Source organism: Toxorhynchites rutilus, chromosome 3 (assembly GCF_029784135.1).
Source record: "Toxorhynchites rutilus septentrionalis strain SRP chromosome 3, ASM2978413v1, whole genome shotgun sequence".
Lineage (NCBI taxonomy): Eukaryota > Metazoa > Arthropoda > Insecta > Diptera > Culicidae > Toxorhynchites > Toxorhynchites rutilus.
Window position 1 is genome coordinate 15,687,833 of NC_073746.1, and position 13,182 is coordinate 15,701,014.

Below are 13,182 nucleotides of genomic sequence, written 5' to 3' on the forward strand. Positions count from 1 at the left end.
GCCTGGATCTTGATGTGCGTGTTTCCCACCACTATTAAAAGGATGTCGTCAGCATAGGTGAATACGATCACTCGCCGCAGTAGTACTCGGCACAGGCTGTTCATCGCTAACAAAACGGCTAAGGTGACGGCTAAGACGAAATTTTGAGGTACTAGTGAATACTAGTGGAACTGGTATTCCCATTTTTTACCTCGAAGGTCCGGTTTGTCGCTCAGTCTGCCAGTGACTTTAGAACTAGTGGAATCAAGGGCTACCATCTTCAGATGCTGTCAAATCTTTCTAGCCTCAGCTAACACCGCTCCCGGGGATGCGAAATACGTGATGAAGTTAAATTTGTATTGAGAGTACATCTTCATTCGGGACTCCATTCTTGTAATTCAGTTTGCTAGCCATGGGTCTGACGGATCCTTTCTGATGTGCGATGGTCCTTTTTCGTAACACATCATTTGATTTTTTCTTGTGAATGGCTCCATATAAGCCGGGTAAAGTCCTTAGTCGATTGTATCATTTTTTGGCAATTTTAGATAGAAAACTCAAGGATCCTTGAACAAAAAACCACGTTTTTTTTCACCTCCACTTTTTCCTGTTATTTCCAGATAAAATGTGCGACCAGATCAGTGACGCTATTCTCGACGCCCATTTGCAACAAGATCCAAATGCTAAGGTCGCTTGTGGTAAGTTATAAACATTTCAACTATAACTGTTTTGTCTCATGTTTCGTGTAGTAGATTTAAAAAATGATCTGTTCAATATGCGCTTGGCGCCGGCAGCGCTAACTCGGATTACTCGGATTGTCGCCGCCCGTTCTTGAGATTATCGGGAAATTAGAAATTGTTAAGATTTACTGATCTTATCGTTAATTTTCATAAGTTCCCTGTTCCCTGTTTGTTTTATAAATCCCTGTTCACTTTCTTTCATGAAATTTCGAAGATACACATAGGTAAATATTACAAACCTGTCCATATTCTCCCCACTATTTGTCCATGCCGATAATCATCGAAAAAATGTTCTACTTTTCGGTCTATTATAGTTTTAATAAAAACATTGAAAAACATTCGGCCGATAACAGTATATTGAAATGCAAGAAACTGCATTTAAGTTTGGTAAAACATGAGTTTCGAAAGATATAATAAAAGTTCTTCTTAATATGTCCGTTTTTCCCCATCTCCCCTTCTTATAAAAACATTAAACCTGATAGTGTGTGTAAGTTATTGTTGCTCAAAAAAACTGCTACAAAATGCAAACGATACTAATGAATGAAAAAACGCAAACAAATGAAGATATTCCATATAAAATTTTTAAGTTTTAGAATATCGTTTTTTAAATAAAAGTAAAGGAAATTCCTATTGAGATATCTTGGATATTTATCTTTTTTTGACAACAATTGTAATTAGTAACTTTTGTAACTGTAGTTTGTAATATATCTTCTAACATACAACACACATATAATAATATTTGACTTAGATGTTCAATATAGATTATATAGATTCCTTACTGAACATCACTTATCATTACTTTCTTCTAACCCACAGAAACAATCTCCAAAACCGGAATGATCCTGCTGTGCGGGGAGATCACCTCCAAAGCTGTCATCGACTACCAGAAAGTTGTTCGCGAAACTGTCCGACACATCGGATATGACGACTCCTCGAAAGGTAACGGATAATCTTCCTACGACTTATTGCGTCCTCTATTGTGTATCCCAAACCGAAATGCGTTTGCGCGTCCCCTTTATACATTTCTCTCTCTTCGACTCGAGCTCTAAATTTCCCAGTTTTGTTGTTGTCCTCCCAGGCTTCGATTGGCGCACGTTGAATCTGCTGGTTGCCATCGAGCAGCAATCCCCGAACATTGCCCAAGGCGTTCACGTCGATCGCGATGACGATAATGTTGGCGCAGGCGACCAGGTACCAACACAGATTGCTTTGGAAAATTCCGGACTCCGCGCCGGATGATGCTATTTGGCGTCGATTGATGATTGGGTTGTGATGTAGTTGTGTTGTGCGCCATTTTCGTCATAATAATCACTAACGCCTTCATACATAAAACAAACATGAAAAAAAAAAAGAATCACTAAGAAAAGCGATAATCGTTGGGTCGTGGTTTGTGCGGTGATCTATTTTAGGGAAGCATTGAATTTCAATAATTGGTAAACTCATTCATAGAAACCATCTTCTACCTGTTTCGTGACGCAATTTGTCGGCCTGCATCATCTGGGTTGTCACTTAGAGAGGAGGGTTAACGAATGGCGGTCTCCTGTTCCCGCCGTCGCTTCTTTTCTATGTTAGTATAATCGGTCTCATATTGCTCAGAGGCTAGACTCGTTAAAGGGTTCGTTTCCAAGCGCGCGTTATGTGAATCCAATCCGTGCAGACGATAGTCTCCAATTATCGATGATTGTGTATTTATCCCGTCACGCTGCTCGCGCTGATATTGGATCTTGTGCAGCGTCCGCATGGTAGCAGCATGTGTTCTCCTGTGTCGTAATGTGACGCTGCTGCTGCTGCTGATTCGTCACTAAAATCATGGGAAACACTCACGCGCGCAAAGCTATGGCGTAATGAACTTACGTACGGTAAAGTTTCTAGAAAATCAATGCACATAAATCAAATGGGTGGGGGTTTACAACAGCACGTGGTGAACGACTTCTCACTCCTTGTGTCACGTTTTGTGGAGCTGATTTTTACTTGAATGACGCAGCGTTTCGCGATGTGGTGTAATGCCTGCTGCATTCACATGCTGATGAGGTTTTGCTGATTCCGCTACAAACGTTTTAGTGTCGGGGAATTTGCCAAATCGCGATTTGTAGAGCGATTAGATTTCTGATTAGCATTTACTGATACTGCGATTATGATTTCAGAAAAAAGAAGAATTGAATGGTTTTGGGAATCAATATTATTTTAAAATATAGTAGTCGAATTTCCTATCGAAGTAGTTCTCATCGTGTTGATCGCTTATTATTAATGTGTGTGCGTGTGCAGTTGCACAATGGTCCACGGTACGAGAGATTCGATTGAGTGTCAGCAAGTGTAACACAAGAAGAATAGAGTTAATGCTGCGTCAAGCTACCCGTCAGAACGTGGAACGATATAGACAGAAGCGGAGATAACAAACTAAACACTTCCGGGAAAAGAAGCGTCGCCAGGAAGAGGAGGAGTGTGAAAAACTAGAACAGCTGCGCTGTTCTCATGAGACGCGAAACTTCTATCGGAATCTCAATCCATCCCGGAAAGGCTTCGTGCCACGAGCAGAAATGTATCATCTGCATTGGCTGATTGTCAGAATTTAGGAAACAGAACAGCTACCGGAATGGAAAGATGTGGATATTTGTCCTATCTTCAAGAAAGGGGACAAACTATAGACTGAAAACTCATGCAATCACCGTCCCGAATGCCGCTTATTAAGTGCTTTCTCAAATCATCTTCCGTCGTCTATCGCCATTGACAGATTCGTGGGGGGTTATCAGGCCGGCTTCATCGAAGGTCGATCTACTTCTGACCAAATCTTCACCTTGCGGCATAAGATTCAACAACACGAAAAGAGCTATGGAGAATCATGGACGAAAACGGCTTCCGTAAAGGCTAACCAGCTGCTAGGACTGGTCAAGGCGTACAGTGCTGTGTGCGAAGATCGAATATTTTCAACATTGCGCTAGAGGGTGTTATGAGACGAGCGGCGTTTAACTTGCGTGGTACGATTTTCAATAGATCTAGTCAATTCATCTGTTTCGCTGATGACGTAGACATTGTCGGCAGAACATTTGAGACGGTAGCTCAACATTACACCAGACTTAAGCAAGGAGCAGAGAGAATTGGACTGAAATTTAATGCGCCTAAAACCAAATATATGCTGGCCTCCGGATCCGAGCACGACAGGACCCGATTAGGTAGTAGTGTAATGATCGACGGCGATGAGTTCGAGGTAGTGAACCAATTTGTCTATCTTGGCTCAATGGTAACGTCTGTCAATGATACCAGCCGCGAGTAATTTGGAAACGAGTATTGTTATCAAATGCAATTTGGCAGAGTATTTTTTCTATATGGCAATCAAATCAAAGCAAAACACATGAGCACATGAAAACGACTTAAAATCACAAATTTTACACTAGCTTCATTGAATCTTTTTGTGTTAAATGAAAGTTCTTCATGTGTAATGTTGAGTTCATGCACGGGTTTGATCAGATGGTGCAAAAATGGATGTTAGCATCGAAAGGAAGAATAACAAGCCAATAACTGCTGAGATACAACCGTTCGAATTTACAGTTGTACCACTTTCGCCTATGTCAGGCTTGAGAATGTTGAAATAATGTACAACTTCAAATGCACGGTTCAAAATATAGTATGTCTCCATTTACTCACACAATAGACAACAATGTTTGTCCTTTAAAATGCTGCCGGAGATATCAACGTCAAAAAAAGGCAAATTTTTAAAATTATAACGATGATTACTCTTCAATGGTGAAAAATATCAGCGATGTTTCAGCTTGAAAAGTTGCGTTTTCTAATGTTCTGAAAGTCATCTGAAGACTCCTGTGTTGAGACGTTTGGATTGAAAAAAACTTGAGTGAAAAAACAGTTTTTTTTGCGAACCACCAAGTTGTTAATTCGGACAAGTTTCAATTTATAATAGAAAGAATAGAAGTTTTTTTCTTAAATTGCTTAAAATTACTTGATCTACAACTTTGTCGAAGACCTCATATCTCTAATTCTGCAAAAAAAGGTTTTTCTTTTTCTCTGACTTTAGGCCCACCCTAATTTTCATTGACACAAAAACGAAGGTATAAATATAATGAACAACGTATAGCTCTAAAACCAGAAAAATGGATCGAAATGCTCATGTCCGCCCAAATTGTACCACTGTGTATTGTTTATTGAATTATTCATCATCACGGAAGACAGAGTGGTTTTTCGGACGAACAGGAGAGTTTCTATGTTAGGGATCCGAATTGAAAAAAAAAACAATCAGATCTTTTGCTCATGACTTTCGAATTGATTCCTGTTTTAACTAATAACTTCTCAGGAAAACGTTCAAAGATCATTCACATCGTTGTCACCCTTATCCCTTCTACTCGTTCATATGAGTCGGGCTCAAATATCTCTCCACGCGAAAAATGAACATTCCATCCAAAGTCCGAGTCACATGCGATCACATTGAAGTTCTCCTGTGTCTGTTTCTGTCTTGCGGAAAGAAATTTGCATGATTCAGCCTGCCTGGGATTGTTGGCTCTACTCATGTCTGTTTACCTGAGGCCACGCGAAAAACCTCAATTTCTCGTGCTCGTTTGATTCTCTGATTCGTTTGCCTGTAGAGATTCAATCAGTGATTTTTTTCGAAGTTTGGATCTTTATTATCTGCATTTGATTGTTGGAAAACGGACAGCTCTTAATCACAAATTGTATCTCTGCATGTCTCTCTTTTTTATTCCAATCGCATGTCAAATGGGAATCGCTTAACAATCATATGTACCAAACCAAAAACCAAAACCAAAAAAAAAAACAGGATTCGATTACAAGACATGTAACGTTCTGCTTGCCCTGGATCAACAATCACCCAACATTGCCGCTGGAGTGCATGTGAATCGTACGGAAGAGGAAGTCGGCGCTGGAGATCAGGTTAGGACAGTCCTAGTTTTGCTTTAGTATAGCTCTGCCTTACTTTCACTTCCCAGGCACTGGGAAGCTACAAGATTAGACGACAAATGAAAAAAAAAGAAACACCATTACTCCAAATATCAAAAACACTTGCACGCGTCTCTTGATCTTTCGGGTTATCTGGCTTCTGGTTTCTCTATCCGGCAAAACAAATAATATAATTATAAACCAAAATTGTTGCTATAGTGGCGTCTCTTTTTGATAGGGTTGATGGGCTCGAAATTATCGCATGTTTTTTGCTTTTATTGGAATAAATAATTATTAACAAAACGAAACACTTGCATGCATTTTTTGTACCATATGGCACTAATCGTATTCATCCCTTATCGCCTTCATTCAGAAACAAACAAGCATCATATGATCATTTTTTCGTCCGAAACAAACATTATCTTCCCCCCGGGGGTCTTCTATGTAGCGAACAATCTTTAATTTGCTGTTGGTATTTTGGTGATAATCGTGCACCGATCCCCTTGGGGCTCGGTTTTTTGTAGGTTACAGTGTAAATTTAATGCACCACGTAATATCACTATCAGTATTAATTCTCCGAACAACGGAATTGTTCGTACTTTCCCCAAACAATATCGTACGTCATTGCTCAATCTCTGTTGTTTTGTCAAGAAATTAGAAAGTCTTTTTGCGTATCACAAAAAATATTAACAGTCAACCGGAAAGTAAATATTGTTCGTAACGCATCCGTAGCATTTGTATACTAACAATCGATTAATGAAATTTAGTTTTCACTTTTGCTTTCATTTCTAAAAGCAACTGTCGCAGGAAAAATAATACCCATATTTGCATCCCAACCAATTCCAAACAGGGTTTGATGTTCGGCTATGCCACGGATGAAACCGAAGAATGCATGCCACTTACCGTCGTGCTGGCGCACCGTCTGAACGAGCGGATTGCCGATTTGCGTCGCAGTGGTGACTTCTGGTGGGCCCGACCCGATTCGAAGACCCAGGTTACAGCGGAGTATATTTTCGAATCGGGCGCCTGCATCCCACAGCGTGTGCATACCATCGTCGTATCACTGCAACACTCGGACAAGATTACGCTGGAGGAATTGCGCAAGGACATTATGGACAAGGTGATCAAAGAGGTCATCCCGGCTAGGTACTTCGACTCGGACACAATTGTGCACATCAATCCGTGCGGGTTGTTCATCATTGGTGGACCACAGGTTTGTACGATCAATTGCGAGTGATGCAGTTTGTTTATATTTCGTTTTTAACAGGGCGACGCTGGTCTGACTGGACGCAAAATTATCGTTGACACCTACGGTGGCTGGGGAGCGCACGGAGGTGGCGCTTTCTCCGGCAAGGATTTCACCAAGGTTGATCGCTCGGCCGCTTATGCCGCTCGTTGGGTAGCTAAATCGCTAGTGAAGGCTGGCATCTGTCGGCGCTGTCTGGTGCAGGTGGCCTACGCTATTGGTCTTGCTGAACCCCTTTCAATCACAGTATTTGACTACGGTACATCGAAGTACAGACAGAAGGAGTTGCTGAGTATTGTCAAGAAGAACTTCGATTTGCGCCCAGGCAAGATTGTCAAGTGAGTGCTTTTATTGCTCATGGTTTTTTTTCTCCATTCATTATTGAATAGGTATTTGCACGAATACCATTATATTTGAAGTTTTCACGTGGACACTATATGTACCACTTCACTTCTTACCATGGCCAAGCTTGACATGGAAAGATCCGTGCAAACATTTGAACAGTTTTTTTTACTGATTTTGCGTGTTATACAGTCGATAAACTCTATGCATAAGCGAGCATATGGTCGAATAGAATTTCCGGACCTGATATCGTTCTGAGCAGTCGCCTTCTAGAGACAGGTAGAAGCCGGGGCCATAATAATCATCTTTGTTCTAATCAAGGGAAAATCAATGATCATCCTCACGGAGTGTCATCTCTGGTGTGGGATTGAGCAATCTCTATAAAAAGATCGATCTTGATGAATCGATTTTCTAAACGGCGCAGGGATCGATTCACTGATTTCATTGGTACCAAAAAATCGATCTTTGGAAAATCGGATGCCTTTTCCAATTTATTTACTTGTTCTATATATGTGTTTTATCTTTTCTTCACATTTCATATTTTATTTTGATTCTCGAGATGAAGCTCAGAAAAAAATTGAAAGCCCAGAAAAAATGTAGTTTCCAGGGCATTCATCTTGAAACGCCATGCAATTATTTATTTAAATAAATCAATTGAAAATTATTAGAAATTCAACAACTGATATTTATTCAGAACTACGCTGACAATGAGCCCGTTGAATCCAGCTAGCTAGACCTGATGTCATCATCCATCTCGTTCCACTTGTTTTGAAATGACCAATCTTACAAAACTGTTTTTACGACCACTAATTTGACAACCTTGAAAGGGATCCAATGTTTATGAAAAAATCGATTTTCGCGATTTTTCGGATAGAAAGAATCGATCCGAAATATCGGAAATCGAAGAGGAAAAGATCAATCTTATAAATATCGATCCAAGATCGCTCAATCCTATTCACTATCAATAATTAGATATCCTCGAAAGTTATCCAAATGTTGATATTGGACCTGATCATGAACATCACTGTCACAAACGCTTTCACCTCACTTACACTTCACTTAATCCCCCTTATTCCATGCGGCGAGTGACGTGAGATAGCAAAGTTTCTCGCTTCACTGTGGAAGCTACATTCCATTTCAACTTATTTTTTGATTCCCGAATAGATAACATATGAGGATACGACTTCAAATCTCACTAAGTGACAAACTATAGTCACGCCATTCGACTAGGGGAACGCAGTGACTTGAGCCACCTCACCTCATTCGCCGCGTGGAATAAAGGGGCACAGTTGCGTGTAAAAATGAACTCCGTGAAGTGAAAGAGTTCATTCCCGTTTATAAGAGACATGTCAGTTGCATAATTTCGGGCGTTTGATCGTTATGTCGGTTGCATAATTTCGGACGTTTGAACGTTATGTAGGTAAAATTAATAAGTGTATGAGATAATATTCCATTTAATTGAACGTATGTTTTAGAATGACAAGTTAGTGATTATACGTCGATGATTCGGTATTTCAATCCAACTATTCGGACTCATTCCATGAATCATTTGCTTCGTGCGTTAGTTTGCTGAATTACTCGTTTCAATAGTGAGAAGTATTTAGTATAGGTCAACGTTAGAATATTTTTTTAAGAACCGTTTCTACAATTTATATCTTCTAATATTTTCTATATCTCAGAATAACCCCGAATTTATCCATCTCATGATCAGTATAATCTGAGCTACTCCCATACGGGATTCTGAACTTTAATCCTCTTATCCTTCCCATTCTCGTGTAATTTGATATACGGGCATGAAGTTTGATATAATTGTTTAAACAGAAACTGGTCAGTAGCGTCGGTCAGAAGCATAATTTTCATATGAAACATCTGATGAGTTTCAAGGATTTTCTTTAGACGGATATCAAAATGGAAAAAAAAACCAGAGAATAATTTAAAAATGATTACATGATTAAAAATGAAGCTTTGCAATGATAGATTTTTTTGTCCTTATTTGAAACTTAAATATTCTTTCATTCAAAGTAGGGTAGATAGGGGCAATATGGTCCCCCTAAGAACGAAACGTCCTAAATCATGTATGAACATTTATAAATTATGCTACATGTTAAAACCTCACGATTTGAAACCTTATAGATCGATGTACATTGTATGAAAAAGCTTTAGAACAGATTCATGATGAAAATTTACACTTTTAAAAATGTATTCCATTTCCGTCGATCGAGAGCACTACGGGGCAAAATGGGCCACCATGCGGGGCAACATGACCATGTTGGTTGATTCAATCATTTAAGCATGTTTTCGCTAGGAAATAAAGTAACAAGTTCAAAGTTAATTTTAATCACGTATTTTTCATTGGATTTCATTCAGTTTGTATGTACAAAAAGTAACAATGTGATCAAAGTGATTGGACCGCAATTTTACGTTACTCAAAGCAGGAACAGAGAATATTTGTGCAGTTTTGTACCCACGAGTGGCATCGATAGCATTGCATCCATCCATCGCCGTCCGTAGAGGAACTGAATTGTGCCCCACAGTAGCAACATAGAGTGCCCTGTGGAAGATTCTATGATCGTTATTCCGTGCTCAGCACTCAGCGCTCAGCTGAAGTTATAGCGCTTTTCTGCCTTTTTCCCCGCATTGTTAGAATTTTGGAATTTCTGGTCTGTACCTGTTGAATGAAGATAATAATTTTTAGTTTAATTCGTTCTCCTATTGATAAAAAGTAATTACTGGAATCACTGATTTCTCATTCAAGTTGAATTGCCTTACTGGTGGAATGTCGTATTTCTGCTGTACGTCCACCAGTAAATCGTAGAATTTTCCGACTACAACGCGATTGAATCCTTGTGCCCTGGTGGCGGAGATTGCTTTTGGTGTCCAAAGTGAGAGTTGTGGGTGGCGCTCTCCAAAACCAGCCAACTAATCCATTCCGGCTAATTGCTTTTGGCTATTGAAAGGGTGAGAAATGCCATCTTTCGGCCAAATCGTACGCCAGCTTCCGGATTCCTTCCGCCGTAACACTGTAGAACCGTTGTTCCATAGAGAGAATATATTCTACGAGCTAAGAGAACTTCCGTCGTTAAAACATTACTAAATGATCCGAGTTGCTGGAGCAGCAAAGGATCTGCGCAACGTAAATAACGTTTGAGTATTTCTCGCGAGACACAATGCACTAGGGCTGCCGCGTTCAAGCTGGTCTGTGACCACTTTTTACGTTCGGATGTTCTGGTATAATTCCGCACCATGATTCCACATATAGTTATTTCAAATTATGTTTACAAATTTTGACAGAAGTATTTACATGTTATGTTGAAGAAATACCTGGTCATAATGCCCCAAGCAGCTATGCCCATTCCCGTACGTTTACGCTCGATGAAAATAAACTGTTCTTTTACATGAAACAGTAAAGCAGCACAATAAATCAGTGGAAATGTTCAGAAATAATACCAGTACGAATTGATATAAAGAACAGAGTAATAAATTTCAGTATGAAGCGTACAGAGCTTATTTCGTTGACTGATTTTTTTATATGGTTTTCGTGATTATCAGTTAGTGTGAGATTTCCTTCAATATCTTTATAAAACAGTTGAATTTAGATACGGTTTTCACAGAGATACTTAAACAGAGTATTTCTAACACAATTGTTTGAAAATATGTGTCATTGGTTCAATAACAAGCTCAAACGAAGGGTGGCCCATTACGCCCCGCCTGGTCATATTGCCCCTATCTACCCTATGTCTTCAAAACAATATCGTTGAAAATATCTATTACGTGAACAAAAGATCAATGGTCTTATTCGATGTAGCTATCGTCCACAAATTGCGAATGTTTGAATTACAAAAACCAGCTCTGCAATGTTGGAAAAACATTACAGTTATTATTTTATATTCAAAATATCAACAAATCAATATTATACATAATCAAATGATCGTTTTGGGCCAGTGGCTTCCATTACCATTTTTATGGGTTGCTCTGTTAGTCTAATCCTTAAAATAGAAACAAAACATTTCTATTCATTTAGGGCAATCGAAATTAGACCTTTCGCCATGTTTCAATCGGTCTACGGGAGCTTAATGTTTTTAATGTTTTTTTTAACGGGAGCTACATTTTTAGTCCTCAATTACATCCCATAGCGCATTTATCGAGTCCAAATAAACAAATTTACATACTCTGGATACGTCAGGATTTCGTTCTAAAAATGCCACCAAGCGGGTAAATTGCTGTTTGTTCATCTTTTCTTTCTTAAAAAGCAAGACAAGATTCAAAATGTTAGCAAAAAAGCTAAATAAATACGAAATTAAACTTACTCCATTCCGCGTGACTAGCTTTCACCATCTAAAACACAAATGACAAATATACTTGTTTTTCCCCGTCACGTGACAGTATCGTGGTATTCATAATAACACCGAGTTCATCAAAGTTGTCACGACGGATGAATTCTTCCGGATTCTACACACACGATGGCAGCCGTAATAACGTTCACATACAATTCACTTCGTTTTCGCCGTGAAGTGACGTTCGTGATCAGGCCCATTATGTTTATAAAATTTGTCAGGTGGTGAGATTGAAATCGATGTTCACTGGAAAAAATTCAAAGAAAAAAAATCGAACGAAAAAGAATCGATTCAAAAAAATGAAAATCGAAATGGAAAAGATCGATTTTCTGAAAATGGATCCAAAATCGATTTCCAGAAATTGCGACAAACAGACGAACGTGACGACTGATATCTTGCCACCTGCCGGATGAACTATTGAAAAATTGACAAGATACGTAGCGACAGACGCCGAACTTGAGAGGCTTACACTTAACCTTATATTCATGGATTCGCTGTGGACACTTTCGTGTAAAGGGTGTGTCACATCAAATTGCATCACGGAAAAAACGCTGTAGAAATTCGCCCAGTAGCCCGATCCTTTTGAAAATTTTAGACAGTAAAATAAAAACTATTAAACAACTTTTGGCATTTTCTTTTTATTCATACTTCGAGTCCAAGCCCGTATGCTCGCACCTTCCTCTTTACCCCGTCCATAAGGTTCTGTACAACGTCAGGTTGTAGTTTTTTTTGAACAGAAATCCATTTTCTCTTGAAGTCCGCCTCCGATTTGACAACTTTTGGGTTCTTCCGGAGGGCCTGCTTCATAATCGCCCAATATTTCTCTATAGGGCGAAGCTCCGGCGCGTTGGGCGAGTTCATTTCCTTTGGCACGAAGGTGACCCCGTTGGCTTCGTACCACTCCAACACGTCCTTTGAATAGTGGCACGAAGCGAGATCCGGCCAGAAGATGGTCGGGCCTTCGTGCTGCTTCAATAGTGGTAGTAAGCGCTTCTGTAGGCACTCCTTAAGGTAAACCTGCCCGTTTACCGTGCCGGTCATCATGAAGGGGGCGCTCCGCTTTCCTCAAGAGCAGATCGCTTGCCACAACATGTACTTTTTGGCAAACTTGGATAGTTTCTGCTTGCGATTCTCCTCCGGAACGCTGAATTTGTCCTCTGCGGAGAAGAACAACAGGCCCGGCAGCTGACGAAAGTCCGCTTTGACGTAGGTTTCGTCGTCCATTACCAGGCAATGCGGCTTCGTCAGCATTTCGGTGTACAGCTTCCGGGCACGCGTCTTCCCCACCATGTTTTGCCTTTCGTCGCGGTTAGGAGCCTTCTGAACCTTGTATGTACGCAGGCCCTCCCGCTGCTTGGTCCGCTGGACGAACGAACTTCTCGGATCACGTCTAAACTGCTTAACTACGCGCTTGTGATCTTTTTCACTGGCGGAGCATCCATTTTTGCCGTTCTTCACCTTCCGGTTGATGGTTAGGTTCTCGAAGTATCGTTTTAGTACTCTGCTGACCGTGGATTGGACGATTCCCAGCATCTTACAGATGTCCCGATGTGACAACTCCGGATTCTCGAAATGAGTGCACAGGATTAATTCACGACGCTCTTTTTCGTTCGACGACATTTTTCCAAATTTACGAAAAATT

The 13,182-nt window shown here is 40.1% G+C and overlaps 1 protein-coding gene across 2 annotated transcripts in view; it reads left to right on the forward strand.

Annotated features, from left to right (window-relative positions):
• The window catches only part of LOC129780280 (S-adenosylmethionine synthase), a 35,895-nt gene that overhangs the window by 7,570 nt on the left and 15,143 nt on the right, over nt 1-13,182 (forward strand). The window contains exons 2-6 of one of the 2 annotated variants that reach the window (XM_055788352.1): nt 597-674; nt 1,533-1,655; nt 1,795-1,907; nt 6,469-6,831; nt 6,886-7,202. In XM_055788352.1, coding sequence (XP_055644327.1) covers nt 597-674; nt 1,533-1,655; nt 1,795-1,907; nt 6,469-6,831; nt 6,886-7,202 — 994 coding nt within the window. Of the gene's footprint in view, nt 1-596; nt 675-1,532; nt 1,656-1,794; nt 1,908-5,499; nt 5,613-6,468; nt 6,832-6,885; nt 7,203-13,182 lie in introns of both variants that reach the window. The other variant, XM_055788351.1, reaches the window with a different exon arrangement.